The 16,605-nt window shown below is 55.9% G+C and overlaps 1 protein-coding gene across 1 annotated transcript in view; it reads right to left on the bottom strand.

Moving 5' to 3' along the window:
* LHX6 (LIM homeobox 6) overlaps positions 1-16,119 on the bottom strand; it is a 24,596-nt gene extending 8,477 nt beyond the window's left edge. The window contains exons 1-8 of the mRNA XM_007936641.2: positions 16,036-16,119; positions 14,819-14,890; positions 14,256-14,438; positions 13,780-13,901; positions 4,247-4,467; positions 1,073-1,173; positions 749-844; positions 387-561 (exon numbers count right to left, since the gene is read on the bottom strand). Of these exons, the coding sequence (XP_007934832.1) occupies positions 387-561; positions 749-844; positions 1,073-1,173; positions 4,247-4,467; positions 13,780-13,901; positions 14,256-14,438; positions 14,819-14,890; positions 16,036-16,119 (1,054 nt within the window). The remainder of the gene's footprint in view (positions 1-386; positions 562-748; positions 845-1,072; positions 1,174-4,246; positions 4,468-13,779; positions 13,902-14,255; positions 14,439-14,818; positions 14,891-16,035) is intronic.
* Between the last annotated feature and the right edge of the window lie 486 nt (positions 16,120-16,605).

The following is a 16,605-nucleotide window of genomic DNA, read 5'->3' as shown; positions in this document are numbered from 1 at the left end:
GACAAAGTATATGTGAACTGCTGTATGAAAAGTGAATTTACTCTGTAAATCTTCACCCAAATCCTAATAAAAAAAAAAAAAAAGAATCATCACAATTCAAATAACACCCTTCTGTCTGGTTACTGCTTCAAGTTGTCTCCTCCACCAGAACTCAGGGTCCACTAGGGCAGGAGTCCATCCTTTCTCCCCCTAGTGCAGCGCACAGAGTGGATGCTTGGAAAGTCTTTTTTCAATGGCTGAATGGCTTGCCCGTACTAAGGGTTCTGACCCACTCAGGCAGACCGAGGAACTCCCTGTGCCCAGACCTTCGCCGTAAGGTTCTTTAAGGCTCCCCCACGCCTCGATCACCCACCCACCCTCTCCCGCAGAGCGCCGCGGTCACTTACTCTCAATGTAGCCGTGCAGGGTGACCATGCGTGCCCGCTCGGGGCTGCTGAACGGGGAGTAGTGGATGTCGTCGGACAGGGCGGAGGGGAGGCGCGACGACGGCGCCCCCGAGGGGGGCACAGGATGCTGCGGCGTGTGTTTTTTATGACGCGCCCGGCAATTCTGAAACCACACCTGGAACGACAGCTTCAGCAGCCTCAGCCTCTCAGAAACGGGTCGCACGCGCCTCGCCACCGGCTGAGAAAGCTCAGCCACGTGCGTCCCGACAGGTGGCTCCAGAGCCCCTCGAGGTGCCCGAGGGCCCGCCCCCGTCTCTGCGCCCCTCCCCAGACCCGAAAGCACCGTCCTCCCCCAGCCCCACCTGGATGACCCTGCGGCTGAGGCCCGTCATGTCCGCAAGCTTCTGTAGCGTTTGTGCGTCGGGGTTGTTGTCCTGGGCGAACTGCGCCTGCATAACCTGCGGGGTGCCAGGGGTCGGCGAAGACCGTGAGGCACCAGCGCGCAGAGGTCACCCAGGCCCGGGCCCAATCAGAGGCTGCAGCCCGGCGGCCACGCCCCAGGCAGCTACAGCCCCTCTGCGCCGGCGGCTGAGCTGGGCCCAGGGGGTGGAGCCAGGAGGCCCCTTCACCCCCGCCCACTCCTAGGCCCCGCCCATGCCCGGGGCGCGCGCAGCCCGCGCAGGTACCTGCAACTGTTCAGCGGTGAATGACGTCCGCGCTCGCTTGGCTGGTTTGGGCTGACTGTCCTGTTCCGAGGGCACTGCCCCCTCCAGCGTGAGGCCGTTCCCTGGGGGCGACACAAGCGGCTGACCACGCGACCCCATCTCTTCTACTGGCAGTCTGGAAAGCACGGGGGGTCGGGGGAGCTGGTCCCTGGAAGGGTCGGGAGCGGAGTTGGCTGGGAGGGGGGGATCCCAGGGTCCTAGTCCCTGAGCTCAGTCTTGGATAAGGAGCTTCCATTTCTGAGCGTCCGCTCTGTTCTGGCCGCTTCTCCCTTGGTTTGTCCTTTACATCGCACATCCCGGGGAAGGGGCGCGGTAATTCCCGTTTTACAGCGGAGGAAACCGCGGCTCCGAGGAAAGAAAACCAAAACCTCTGCCCCATCATCCGAGTGGGATTCTGAAAGCTGACTGACTCTAGGAACCCCCCACCCAAAAAACTGGGCTTCCCTCCTAGCTAACCTAGGGGAAACAGCTGCTGATGGAGATTGGAAAGAAGCAAGTTACAGAACTGTAATCCCATTTTGCAAAAAAAAAAAGGGGGGGGTAGAAGAAAAAAGTTGTAAGGATTTACACCAAGGTATTAGCAACAGTTACTTCCGAGGGATATGATTAAGGATACCTTCCCTCTACGTTAAAGTTTTGACAAAAATAATATGTCATCTTACTTCTCTAAGGTTTAATTTTGTTAACTGGAGTATATATCAGATATTTGCTCTTCACTTATATTACTTTTACTACCATACTAACCCACTAAATATATTCCATTTATTTTTTATTACTTAATTTTTCTGAATACAAAAGCAATGCATGCTCCTTAACAAAAAACTCAGGAACTACAGATAAGCACAAAGAAGAAACAGAAAGCACCAGTACTTCCATCACCCAAAGATAACCACTATCCACAGTTTATTATATTTTAATTATGAAAAACTATGTTGGAGGAAAACAAAAGTGGGGCGATGCCTAAGGCATTTGACTACTAACCAGAAGGTTGGCAGTTCAAACCCATCAGCCACTCCACAGAAGGAAGACTGGGCAATCTACTTCTGTAAAGATTTACTGCTTCAGAAACCCAATGGGGGTTGTTATGAGTCAGAATTGACTCAGTGGCAGTGGATTTTGTTTGATTTTTTATATGCATGCATACAAAAAACCTGGAAAGATATATACCAAAATATGAGATATGAGGGGTGGTGGCATTTGGGGTGCTCTTTCTTGTCTTCTTACCCATCTTTTCTAGTTTTTCTACAATGAACATGTGGGGGGTTTTTTTTGTTTTTTTGTTTTTTTGTTTTTTCCTCCCTAGTCGGAAAAGACACAGTAGCCAACAGTGAGGGCTGGCCAATAAGGGAGCTCCGAGGCTTGAACCTCCAAAGGCCTCTGCATGGCAGGAGTCTGGGGTCAGGCCTGGCTGTGAGAGCTAACTGGCAAGGCGTGGTCCTAGTTGGTCTACCAGGTGTGGAAGGAGCCTGGGGTACTGATGGGCCATGGTGAGGGGGACGTTCTAGCTTCAACTCCTGGGTTTCCAGCCCAGCTCCACTGCTGGCTTGCCTGCCACTGCAGATAACTTCATAGCATCAGCTTCCCTGGTCTCCCACTTAGTCCCAACCAGTCCCACTTAGCCCTGATCCTGGCAGGAGAAAGGGATGGTCCTGGTGTGGTCATAAGCAGGAGCACTCTGTGGGACTCCAGCTGGTCCCCAGGCTGGGCCTGGAAATTGAAGCCAGTAGTCCATACCCCCTCCCCAGAGATGGAGCTGGGGACGAGGCAGGCAGTCTGTGATAATGGTATCCTCCAGGGAGCAGGCAGGGTAAAAGCTGGTGTGCCTGTGTCTAGATGGGAAGATGAAACTCAGAGAGACAGCCACATCCCAGCAGCCCCACTAGCCTTGTGACCTCTGATTAAGGGGCCCTGGAGGTTGGGGAAGGAGCTGGTGGCACAGCGATTACAGCACTCAACTGCTAACCAAAAGGTCAATAGTTCAAACCCACCACCTATTCCTCAGAAGACAGATGTAGCAGTCTGCTTCCGTAAAGATTTAAGGCCTTGGAAACCTTATGGACCAATTCCACTCTGTCCTATGTAGGGTTGCTTTGAGTCGGAAATCAACTCAATGGCTACAGGTTTGCTTTGCGAGAAGTTGGGGTTGGCAGTATGGTATGGTGGATTATAGTCTGAGTTTTGGAGTCAATGAGATCTGCTAGCATGTGACCTTTGGCAAGTTATGTACTACAGATAACGTCTACCTATTTCCTTGCCTGCCAAATGGGGGTCCTCTGCCTACTTCCTGATGTCACTACATGCTTACAGGGCAGTTAGCAGCTTCCACAGACCTGGACAGGGAAATCATGGAAAAGGTCCCTGCCACTGCCCACAATGCAACCTCTACTCACCTTCTGGCCCCCATCCTATCTGTGACTCAGCCCTCACAATCTCCCCAAAGACCTGGACCTACCCCGTGGGTCTTAGGGAATCATAATGTCAGAGCCAAAAGAGATTTAGGAATCATTCTAGTCTGACATCCATCTTGCACAGATGGGGAGACTGAGAGGCCCAGCGAGGCAGAGAGACGTCACATGTCAGTACAGCCAGCACAAGCAAAACTGGAGCACAGGTGTCCTGACTCTCTAAGAGTTAGAGACCCTAGTCCAGGATGAAACTCCACCTTGGACTTTGAGCTAATGCCAGAGTAAAGTGGCGGTGGTGAGGGGGGCGACAGGGTCATGTCTTTTCTTCAGGCCTGCCCTAAACCTCATTCCAGGCAGCTCCAGGGGTAAGACAGGCCAATGAGAGCTGTCCAGAAATGGAGTATGCTCCGTTCCAGGAACCGTCTCTAGCATCCATCGAGGGTCCCTTGGCTTTATTACATCCGCTGAGCTGTCTCGGAGGGGGTGTCCTATTCTTAGCCCCATTTTAGAGATAAGGACACATAGCTGCAGAGAGGGAAGTCACTTGCCCAAGGTCAAGCAGTAGGGGTAGATGGTGGAGCCCGAAGCACAGGCGCCAAGTGCAGCCCCACCCCCACGCTGCTTCCAAGCCGTCTAGGGAGAGAAGGCAATTGCCAGGGGTGCTAAGGAAGTGTAGGAAAGGGCTGGGGCAGAGGTGCAGCCGGCTGCTGCTACTGCGCGGGTTGGTTACCGTTCTCCGCAGCCCTCTTCAAGTTCTCGATCATGGTGTCGTAGTGGATGCGGCACAGCACCTTCTCCTCCACCAGGCCGAACTCCTCACCCGTGGACAGCTGGCGCTTGCACGAGAAGCAGGCGAAGCAGGCCAGGTGATAGGCGTTGCCGCGAGCCCTCCGCACCCAGTCGCTGGCATAGATCTGTCGGCCGCACCTGGCGCACTTGGTCCCAAATCGGCTGTGGGACACAGGGCCAGGGAGGAGTATGGTGAAGCTCAGACAGCCCCAGCACAACCACGCACCGCCAACTCCCAGGCTCCTAGCCTCAGTGCCCCCCTCTGGCATTCTCCTTTGCTTGGATCCACCACCCTTCTGTAACTAAGTCTCACCTAGAAGGTGAGCTGGTAAATGGTTTTTATTTACTTCTTAGTACTTTTCTGGGTTTTCCAATTTTTCTATAATAAGCACTTGTATATTAGTTTATTAAGACACATTGTACCTATTTAGAAAACACAATAATAATGATAATAGACACATGTTTTAGCACTTACCATGTGCCCAGCAAGATTCTAAGTGTTGTCTATGGATTATCTGAAGTAGACCTCAGCTTGCAGAGAGAAAAATGGTGACTAGAGAGATCGAGTAATTTGTCTAAGGTCACACAGCTGGAAAGGATAGGAACCTGAGTCAGTCTATTTCTAGAGATCAATGAGCTATAACCCCAGCTCTAAAGAAGCTCGGAGTTTCTTGGAAGAATAGAGAGATAGGTACTTACTGTCTATGTGACCATGGGCAAACCGTTCAACCCCTCTAAGTTCTCATTTTCCTTGCCCTGAGCCAAACTAGATGGCAACACTAATGGCTACTATTATTTGCCTAGTGCTTTGCAGTCAAGTATCTATCCAGCTACTCCAAGCATGTGCCAGAATTCCAGCCCAGAGGAACAGGGAACCAGCCTCTGGAACATTCTAACACTGAATGTGAAAAAGAAAATAAATCCTACCCAGACCAAAATTCTGCCCCTCCTCCTCTCTCCCTACTTTGTAGAGTGGCTATTTGGGTATGACTACCTCTAGGACCAGACTGGGAGCCCCTCCAGCAAGCTGTTGTTGTTGTTGTTATGTGCCATCAAGTCCCTGACTCATAGCGACCCCTCCTTGGGTTTCCGAGGCAGTATCACTACAGAAGTAGGATTGCCCAACCTTCCTTCCTAGGAGTGACTGGTGGGTTTGAACTGCCAGCCTTCTGGTTAGCAATCAAGTGCCTTAGGCACTATGCTACCAGAGCTCCTCCTCCAGCAAGCAGCACAGTTCAATTCTCAGTTGTCCTAGAGGTCAGCCCAGATCTGAACCCTGGGCACCAAGGAGAGTTTGTTCCTTTTGTGGCTGATTTACCCTGTAACCCTGTTGCAACCCTCTAAGCCTCAGTCACTTTCCGGGATTGGTGCCACAACTCATCCAGTGCAAGCTTGAAAACCAAACCCCACACCAACCAATCATCAGGCACCCTTGATGCTGTTTCCTAAGCCTCTGTGGCTCTATCGCCTCCTTTGCAACTCCACCACCACTCTCCTAGACCAGGCTCACATCATCACTCACCTCACCACCTGTCTGTACCTTTGTCTCCCAGCTTATAGTCTCACCCTTGCCAACCTATTCTCCACACAACAGCCATTCCAGGTTTCTAGGGTACACACTGACTCATGTTCCTTACAGTCCTTCGGTGGTTCCACTGTGCTCTCAGGATCTAGCCAGGATCTTCGGAGTTGACTAAACCCAGTAGACCCCCATCTTCCTCAGGCCCATCTCTTCCCTAATCTTCCTCAAATCTTCCTCCCTCACCCCCAAGCGTGAGTCCCAGTAGGGTACATCAGAAGGTCATGCCAGGTCTTTCTGACCCCTCCGGAGCACTTTTCCACCCCTAAGTTGTCACACACCTGCTCCCTCTCCCCATACACCCTCCAGCAAAGTCCTTGGGCTCCCAACCCACCCTCTCAGCAGCGATCACACACGTTTATAAATGTCTAGTGCTTCGGTTTCCCCTCCACAGTCCCTCCGGGATTGGTGCCATCACCCATCCAGTGCAAGCCTGGAAACCTAAACTCTTTTGGGGAAGCAAACAAGTCCTAACCTCCTTTGGGGGAGAGGACTAAGAAGATTTGCTTGTGTGTCCACAGGGTGACACCCTTCCACTTGGAGGGGCACCCAGAAACGCCGTGAGGGCATGGATAAACCAGCCCAGCAAAACCGCTCTGGTTACAGCCTTGCCTTCAAGCAACTGTTAGTTGAATAAACCGTCTTTGGTTGAACTGAGGGTGGAACAAGGAGGCCCCGGCTCTGCCAGTCTCAGCTCCCAGAAACACTCCCAAAACCCTCTCTTTCCGATCAGGAAGACAAGGGCACACTGACCCAAGAGGCGCGGTTCACTCGTGGGGCACTGCGCGCCTTTGACCGCTCATCCGTCCCCCTGAACAGAGGCAGTGTCCGACCTCAGAAATTCTGCCTCCCCACGGAAGAACCCAGCACCACCGTGGTCTCTGTTCCCAATCCTGAAGTAAAGAGTGGCAGACACTACTTTGCTCGCCCCACCCCGTTCCTGCCTTGGGTCCGACCCTGAGTTCCTCCGCCAGCCTAGCGGTTTTGGGAGCACTTTCTGACCACCGATGGGATTTGGCATTTGAATACTTGTGTTTCAGGAGGAAGAGGCGACCTCCGTGTGCTAAGCCCTTGCTGCTGGCAGGGTTCTGGGCGCAACGCCTACATTGCACCCCCTCAGTGTCGTCGCAGCCCCGCGAGGTGGGAACTCTGGTGTTCATCTGGCACACGTGGAATCGGAGATTCAGAAAGGGCGAGTGACTTCTCCAAGACCACACAGTGTGTGGGGCTGGGGCCCCTCGGAGGTGCAAAAAGGACTGAGAACCCACGAGAATTGAACGGCGAGACGGAATCTGGAGAAAGCCAGGATTTGGGGTGGATGAACAAGAAGTCCTGTTCTCACCGCGTGTTCTCACCACTCGGGCTGCGGGCCCTGGAAACTCCCAAGAACCGGGTCTAGGGCCTGGCCTGCTCTAGAAGCCAGCGGGCGAGGAGAGGGATCCTTACGGAGAAGGGCCAGACAAGGTAGGAAAAGCTCCGGCTCTGAGAAGCTAGGAGAGACAGACACCACCACCACCACCCAGTGTCTGCGGGTCTGCGGCCTGCGTTGTCCGTGCGCTTCCGCTGTGTGCGCTGCGCCCGAGTGTGCCGTGTGAGGTCCCCGCGCTTGGCTTTGCGTGGCATGTCCCAGAGGCTCATCCCAGACTCCCCGAGTAGCACCAGATCTTCTCGCCCAGAGTCCTGGACGCCAGGTCCGGGCCTGCGCCCACACAGATCGCTCGCAGTGGCTGCATCCCCGCGTTCGAGACCCATACCGCGAGTAACCTCCAAGCAACTTGTTGTCCGGGTCCTCGAGGCCAAGTAGGGGAAATACCCTGAGTATGTCATCTCAAATGCCAAGGGTGTCCCCAGCCCTAGGTCTTCAGCGCTCAGCACAGTCAGCAAAATCATCCTCGGGCTGGATCCTTCGGGAAAGCATTATTCGGGTTTGGATGCGTTGAGGGCTGCCCCAGTAGCACGTCCGGCACTCAGGGCAGGGGTCAGAGGCACAAACACCGCGCAAGAGGAGGCGTTGAAGCTCGAGCCTCTGACAAACAGCCTTCTTCCCAGGCAGGCTGCGCGGCCGGAGGCGCGGGATTCCGGAAGCAGCGAAATCCGCGGCGGAGACAACGAAATGTCAAGAAACCGACGTTGAGAAGCCGCAAAGGGAGCGCTGAAGGGATCAGGAAGCGCGCCTACCGCCACCCTCGCCTCGCTGTGAGGTCGGGCGCGCGCGCGCTCCCCTCCCTGAGTCCTGGGCGCAGTGGTCGAAGGCTCAAAGGACCCAGGTGCTTTGGGGATAGAGAGGCGTCTGCCAGTTGCTGCGCGTCCTGGGGCCCGCTGAAAGTAGCGGGTGAGCAACGCGCAAAGCCTTGCTTATTCCGCACCTGGGGTGGGTTGGGCAGCGATAGCTAAGTAGTTGTGGTCGAGCGGAGGGATCTGTGCGCCCTCGGCGAAGTCAGCTACGCTTTCCCGGCCTACCTCCCTTGCGTATCTAGTAGGCCCTGGGTAACTAACAAATACAACCATCCCGACCGCCCCACCCCCCGGTCTTACTAAGACCCATTCCCGGTCATTAAGCTGCTCCTGCATCTGAGGAAACTGCAGCTCCGAGTGGAAATGGCTTGTTAGTTACGAAGCCCGCGTACAGAAACGCAAAACAGAGTTCACGTATTTTATGTTCAGGATGCTCACTTGATGGTCTTAGTTTCTTTGCGTGAAACGGGAGATTGGAGATGGAGCCCTTCCTCTACGGGGCTCCTTCTCTTGAATGCAAACCCTCATGAGAGGAGGCTGCAGTAAACGGAACCAGCAATTAAGAGGTTAAAACACCCCGCCGCCTCGGAGGTCCCGTCCCAGGCCCCTCCCCCGCGCTCCCCTCTCTGCTCCTCCAACATCTGTCCCCCAACAGCTGGCGGCCGCTGGGCCGCTCTCGGCCGCGGTGGGGGGCCGCTTCCCGGCTCGGAGCCTCCCCGGGGACCCTCGCTCTGGGGGAGGGGGTGGTTCTCCCGCTGGAGCCCGCAGACTGGGCTTGGGCTCCAGTTGGAAAGCCAGAGAGGGCTGGGTCGGGCGGGGGGAGGGCGGGTACCCTAAGTCACAAGACCCAAGCAAGGGGACAAGAACCCTGGCAGCCTTGGCCTACCTCAGGGCACTCTCTGAACCCTCACCCCCAGAAACACGAGAGAGATGGTTAACCCTTCACTCCCCACTCGCATGACTAGAAGGCAATTGGGCCAGGTACTATGGTGATCTGATCTTGGCAAAGTTGCTCCAGCCATAGTGCTCTCAGGACCCACCCAAGGAGAGTCACACAACACAGGACACAGTGGGAGCCCCTGCTCATTGAAGAGCCAACGAAATTGGGCAGGAATCTCAGGGCCATCAGAGAGGGAGTTCTGCCATTAGATGGGTCCTACCTTTTACAGAAGGGAAGCTGAGTTAGCTCAGATATAGGGTGAGAGTATTAGGGTGCTAGGAGCCGGGATGGTGAAGCCAGTCAGTCATGGTGCCTATCTAGATGCTGCCTCTCATCAGCTGTGTGATCTCATCACTCAGGGCCTCAGTTTCCCTTCTTTTAAAGTGGGGGTTATGGGAGTGTCATGTAGTAGACCTGAGGATTAAATGACATAATGCATGTAAAGGTCTTGACATAGTTCCTGGCATAGAAAAGGGTGCAATACGTTTTGATGATGGGTGTCCTCGCCCCTATCCACCCTCTCTTCCACTCTCTCCTCCACTTTGTCACCCTGGGCTCTTAGTTTTTAATTCTCCAGGGGCCTCAGTCTCCCCAGCTATACAATGGGCGCATGCTCCAGAAGGCTGAAGGAGTGAGGAGGGCATTGCAGATCAGGCACTGACCCATTTTGGGGGCAGCCGGCGGCAGGTAGGGAGGGGACTGCAGGCGGCTGTTGAAGGGTGTGGTTGCTGAGGGCAGTGGAGATGTGAAAGCCTCAGCAAGGAACACTATTTTTTCCCCAGAAAAATGGTCTTCACACACACAGATACACACACAACTGTAGAAATTAAAAGCATATCACATTGCCCACGTGGTAATTTTTTTCAATTAGGATTTTCAGAGAATAAGGAAAGGTAGGAATCTAGTTGAACCCACAAGGGCTGGTGAGGTCCATGTTTGGAGGATGAGTTGAAGAAAAGGAGGCAGAGAGGTCCAGCAGCTTGGCTAAGGGCACAGAGCCAGCGGAACCCAGCCCTTCCAGCGAAACAAATGAGTCAGGGGTAGCACATCCACCACTCCTCCCACCTCCCAACTCTGTTGCCCCCCTCCCAGGTGAACTTCCTAATCTCTTAACTTCCTGCACCATCAATGCTGGTTCTGCCAATGGGGATTGAAGGAGGGTCTACCAGATGGACAGACAGAAGGTGGCAAGGAATATGGACATAGGAGATAGAAATGAGGTCAAAAGATCAGAGAGTCTCGAGGCCTTCATCCTTCCCTTCCTCCCTCCCTCCCTCTCATCCTAACGGGAGATCTTGGCCTCTTTTGGGGCAGAATATTCCAGTCCACAAATCACCAAACTCTTGACCCTGGCTTCAGGAAATAGAGGTCTAGAGAATCTCAGCACAAGACCCTTCCCTGAGCCCTAGTTCTCAAGAAGGGGACTGTGTCTCCCATGCCACCGCTCACACTGTCTTCCTCCCAGCAGCCACCCAGAGCCAGGCCTGCTGCTCTCAGCACACAACAGTCCTTGTTGGAGCTCCGCTGGCTTTCTCTCTCCCTCTCTGTGGGTTTTATTCTTTTTGGTGCAGGTAGGCCTGGCAGAGATAGTTTATGCCTGCAGGGAGGCCTGGCTGGGGAAGAAATGATGAGAAAAGCCTGGCCTTTCCCCAGAAGAACCACAATTTCCACCCTCTGCCCAGGGAATGGGAGCTTTTATTGTCTCTATTCTCTTTTTTAAAACCAAAAATCTGGTTCAATTTTGTTTTGGGGGTTCTTGTCACTGGAAAAGGATTAGTGTCCAGAACCTGCAGCCCAGAAATGACTAAGCCATCCCTCCAAGTAGGCCCTGTCCCTTGAGCTTCATTGACCTCCTTGGCAGCTCAAGGAAACAACACTGGAAGGAAGAAACTGAGGTCAGAGAGACTTGCCTAAGGTCACAAAGTGATTCAGTGTTGGCCTGATGGAGCCCAGGCTCCTGCCTCTCCTCACAGCTGTACACCCTACTGTCTCTACCCACAGCCAGAGGTGGTGGAGGCTCTGAGCAGTGGAGTTAGGTCTAGTCCATAAAGCACAGCCTCCAAGGAGGCTCAGTCCAGCCTGGGCATGAGCTAGGATTGGAGCAGCAGTGAGAAAACATTGGCCAGTGGCTCCCAGAGCTGCCAGATCCCTCATCACCAGAGGTGCTGGGAGAAGGGTCCTATCCTGATGGATTGAGGCCCACACACCATCCTGCTGGGTTCTCCAGCCTGGCCCCCTGTCCTTAACCAGCTGATGAGTCCAAGGAGCCCCAAAACAGCAGCTGGCTTTTTTCTTTCCTTCTTTTTCTTTCTTTCTTTTTTTAACCAAAGTCAGGCCTAGAGCAGGGAGGTGGCTCCACATGACCCTAACCCCTGTTTTCTGCACTGATCAAACCAACAGTCAGAAGGCAGAGTCTTGGGGCGGGGGTGGGGGTGTAGGGGGTGGGGAGACATCACGATGGACACACATCTGGTTACACATGGATGCATGCCCTCCACTGTGGTGCCCACCCTCTGGCGCGCGCGTGCGCACGCACGCGCGCACACACACACACACACACACACACAGAGTTCCACATTTACAAATACACATTCACAGAGATAGACAGGATCACACTGTGGGTCCCTCAGTTCCTAAGCTTGTTGTTGTTGTTGTTGTTGGCCCCAACTCATAGCAACCCCTCCTTGGGTTTCCGAGGCAGTATCACTACGGGAAGTAGGATTGCCCAACCTTTCTTCCGAGGAGTGGCGGGTGGGTTTGAACCGCCAGCCTTCTGGTTAGCAGTCAAGTGCTTTAAGCCACTATGCTACCAGAGCTCCTAGGCAGAAGGCTTTAAACATGAATGCCCCCTTAGAGGAGAGAGTGGGGATGGAGAATGATGCGATTTCAAAATCCCCTCACCCTACCCCACCCTCTCACCTCTAATCACTGAGCCACCTTGCATAAACACAAAATCTCAACATGTACATACAGACACGTTCTTACCATTCATGCATGAACTAAAAGACAAATGACTTGTCAATAAGGGAAAACACACTGTCCAATCACCCCCACACAGCTCACTGACAGTTGCCCAGACCAACTGCACAGATCCCAGATAATACAACACACATACACTCATTGCACACAAAGTCCCAGGCAATGTGACAGAGCGCCTCAGTCTACCCCAGCTGCACATTCTTTCACACCCATCACACAAAGGAAGAATCAGCTCCTTTCACCAGGCTCCGGATGGTTTCCCCAGAGCACCCCGGCCCCAAACGCTGCAGATTCGCCCCCTAGACTCAAGGTTTTCTCTTTCCAGGACCCTGGAGGTTCAAGACTCTGCAGATTCGCCCCCTAGACTCAAGGTTTTCTCTTTCCAGGACCCTGGAGGTTCAAGACTCTGCAGATTCGCCCCCTAGACTCAAGGTTTTCTCTTTCCAGGACCCTGGAGGTTCAAGACTCGGGGTAGGAAGGTGGGCGTTGCCTTCAACCATATTCCCTAACTCTCAGAGGATCTTCCTGGGGGCAAAGGTCTTCCCAGAAAGACTGAAGCCCTGACCCTTCCAGAGGCAAGTATGGGATGGATGTCTGTGGAGTGGGGGGCAGTGGAGAGAAGCTTTCAAGAGAAAGCACTTGAGAACAGCTTCCCTGCCAGAAACCAAGCCCACTCCAGTCTCCTGAGGCTCCATCGGCCGGTAGGCTGACATTAGGCCTTTTTCCATCTTTCCACCGGTATGGAGCGGGCAGTCGTGGAGCCCTTGACCTCGCAGTGACCTCGACCCCGTGACCAGGTCAGATCCCGCAGCAGCGAGGCGCAAGATGTGGTGGCGACGCGGCGGCGCCGTAGGAGAACGCGCGGGACCTCCGTCTTCAGTTGTGGGACGCGGCACTGCGGCGAGGAGCGCGCGGCCCAGAGTAACGCCACGCAAGGTACTGGGCGGCCACTCCAACTCATCCCCTTCCGATCCCAGTGCCCCAAAGCCAGAGCCAGAGCCTGGATCCGGGAGAGATCGAAGCCAGGGCGGGAAACGACGACGGAGCTGGGGCTGCAACGGGCGCTTAAGACCCGAATGACACCCCACACCCGAAATGTGACACGCGAGCGACGCCGGAATCTGGGTTGAGGCGGAACTGGAGACCGAGGTCAGGGCGTAGGACGAGGCGCTTGGATACGGGATCGGATTTGAGATGGATCAGGGCCTAGTGCTTGGGGCCAGATAAGATCTGAACCCAGCGCAGAGCCAGGGCCAGAGGCAGAGTAAGTGTATGGAGCCGAGCTCCGGGCCCAGCCCGGGAGGGACCTGGGCACGGTTGGAGTAGGGTTCAAGAGTGAACCCAGAGCCGCAGCACATGGAAATGCAGCCATATTGCGGCCGGGAGCAGGAGCCGGTAGGGGCCAGAGCCAGGAACATCAGAGCTCGACCGAGGTGCTTGAGGCGGGAACTGGAGTCTGAAGCTTAGGCAGGACCCTAGGAGCGACCAGAGGCGCTACCGAAACCCATCGGGCCACGAGAACCAGAGGCGGATCGCGGGCCCGAACCTGTGGCTGTACCCGCGCTGAGCCTGGAGCTCCGGGTTCGCGGCGTTGTGCTGGCGGGCTGGGCCCGCACCGCGAGCCGGAGTGCACGCAGGACACCCGGGTTGGGAACCGGAGACCCCATGCAGCACAGGCGGCCTCTGCGCGCGCCCGGCCCCTGCGTGCGGCGGTACTGCTGGCCCGGCGGCCGCAGCCTACCTGAAGTAGTCCATCTTGCAGAAGATTTCCTTGTTCTTGATGTAGCAGCTGTTCTGCTGCCGCAGTGACGTGCGACACACGGAGCACTCGAGGCACCGCACGTGCCAGATGAGGTTGTTGACCTGGGGAGGGGGCGGGGAAGGAGGGCGGCTCAGAGCGGGCCTCTTTCACACGGGTCCCCAGCCTCCTCCGCCCCATTTGCAGACCCGGACGCTGGAGCTCAGAAGGTGCGTGTGACTGTATTTTTCTTCTGTTAACACTGTGGCTTAGGAAGGTAGAAATGAACTCTTCCCATTTTACAGATGGGAACGCGGGGGCTCAAAGAAAATTAAGACTTGCCCAAGGCGGCGCAATTAAGTAGCAGCTGAGCCGAGATACGGAATTAATTGCTTCCCTGCAGTCCTCTGGGCTGCACCCTCCCCCTTTCCCCAACACACACACACACACACACACACACACAAGCCCTAGTCTCTCACCTTGAGCAGATAGCGGTCCAGGATCTCGAGGCCACAGCTGGAGCAGATATTCTTGCCGGCGGACGGCACTGAGGAGGCCGCAGAGGGCGGCGAGCAGACTGAAGGTGTGCTGGGTGTGCAAGGGGAGGCCCGACCCTCGTCCTTGTCCAGAGCGCCTGCCAGGGCCTCGGCGTCCGACTGAGCCTACGACGGGGGAGAGAGGGAGAGCGCGGCGCTGAGCCTGTCGCCCAGAGTTGCTGCACCCTCGGAGACAAATCTGGGCCCCTAGAGTGCCAACTGACAACGAAATCCCCCCGGGACGCCGCGCCAAGGGCTGGAGGACATGAATGGAAGGGCCAATTTAAGGGGAAGGGACGACTTCAACTACTAACATGCGCGTCTTGGGTGCTGGGAGAAGTCAAAAGGCTACATTCGCGTAAGGAAAACGGAGGCTCAGAGAGGGGCGGCGCCCGCTGGGAATCGCCCAGCGCATGGGCAGCGGTTAGGGACCGGAAAGGCAGGCCAGGTCCCCAGGGCCCGGCCGCGGGGGACCGGGGACGGAAGGCGTGACGGGACAGACTCACCATGGTGGGCGGCGCGGTCCCCTCAAGGCAGCGGGTGTTCGCTTTGCAGCCGGACCCAGGCTGGGCCATCACCTGGGGGAGGGGGGTAGAGGAAGCGAACGCAGGCGGCGGCGGCTGCAGAACTGGCTCGGCGCAGCCTGAGCCCAGCGCCTCCCCGCGCCTGTTATATAAACCCGCGCCGAACAATGAGTCCTAACTTTGTAGTGGGCATTTAAAGCCCTTCCCCACAAAAGCGGTGTCTCTCTAATGAAGCAATTTGAATTTGGATTGGATTTTTTCCCTCTCTCTCCCCCTCTCCCTGCACTTAACCCGTGGCTCTTGAAGTAATCGCTTAGTTCCCTTGCAATCCAAGCCTCTGAGGGGGGAAAAAAAAACACGCGCACACACACAAACTACCTGCAATTAGAAATTGTCGTGAATGCCCAAGATAAGAGGTAGCCAGAGTGTCAATTCCAACTGTCAATCAGTGAGATCCATCAGGCCGCCCAAAGAATTGCAAATTTGATTTTTTAATGGTAGTAATTAAAAATCGAATTTTTCTCTCTCCACCCACCCCCCTTCCTCGCTCCCTTCTCCTCCTCTCGGCACAAAATGCAGTAAGGAGAAAAGAGAGAAAGAAAGAAAATAAAAAGGAGATGGGGGTGCGGAAAATAAAACCCCGAGCGCCTGGAGCATCAGCCAGCCCGCACCGCGCGCGCAGCGAAATTGACGCGGCGATATTGACACGGGTTTGGGCGCTTCTCAAAGACTGGCCTGGGGAGACCTGGAGCGAAATAGGGGCGAGAGCGGGGGCGAAACTGGACCAAAAGGAGAAAAGAGAGGCGTCCGGGAGGAGGAAAAAGCACCCTCCAGCCCCGCGGCGCGCCCGGGACCGGCCCCACGTCGGGATTCGCAGTGTTGAGCCGGCACAACCGCTGGCGCATCGGCGCTATCAACGCCTATTCAGACGGACAATACCGGCCTCGCCTCCTCTTGATTCGCCTGTGTCTTTGCTAAATCGCTTTTTGAGAAATTCCTCCAACATTTGCATAATGTGTTCCCGCTCTCCGCGCCACCATCCCCCCCACCCTCGCGCGCGCTCGCACACTCACATACACACACTCACAGGCGCACCCCCACGGCCCTCCTCCGAGCCGCCGCCCGCCACCCGCCGGGTCCACTAGGGTCCCGACCTCTGCCCACCCGGGCCGTGGCTGCTCCCCCACTGGCTCGCTCACCTGGTCGGTGGCGCGGCCGCCCTCGGCCGGCAGCCGGCAGCCCTCGGGCAGCGGCGGGGCGGCGTTCTCATGCTTCCAGTACATGGGCCGGGGAGCGGTAGGCTGAGTGGGCGCGCAGCGCGTAGAGCCGCGCCGAGGGGGGCCACGGCCGCAGCAGGAGCAGAAGCTGAAGCGCGAGCAGGAGGAGAGCGGAGGCGCCGGCCCAGCCGCCCCGGGCCCGGCCCTAGTCCCCGTCCCAAGCCCGCGCCCAGCCCTGGTCTCCTTGGCTGCCGCCTCTGCCGCCTCCAAAGAAGGTCCCGACAAACTTGGAGAGGGCCCCGTCCCCTCCTCCTGCTGCTTCTCCTCCTCCTCCCCCTCCTGGTAGTCCTCCTCCTCCTCCTCTTCTCCCTCCTCCTCGTCCTCCTCCCCCTCCAGCTGCGGCGGCGGCCGCCCTGCCGCTGGAGCCCCGCTCGGTTCAAGATGAGTCATGCGTGACCAATCCCCTCCCAGCCAAGGGAAAGCGAGACACACACAGCGAGGCAGAGACCAGAGAGACACCGACACAGAGACACACAGAAACTCAGAGCTGCT

Source organism: Orycteropus afer, unplaced genomic scaffold (genome assembly GCF_000298275.1).
Source record: "Orycteropus afer afer isolate SDZICR_OR568_19922 unplaced genomic scaffold, OryAfe1.0 scaffold00037, whole genome shotgun sequence".
In the NCBI taxonomy this organism is placed as follows: domain Eukaryota; kingdom Metazoa; phylum Chordata; class Mammalia; order Tubulidentata; family Orycteropodidae; genus Orycteropus; species Orycteropus afer.
The sequence above is the reverse complement of the archived record's forward strand: the minus strand, read 5'-3'. Positions and strand labels throughout refer to the sequence as shown.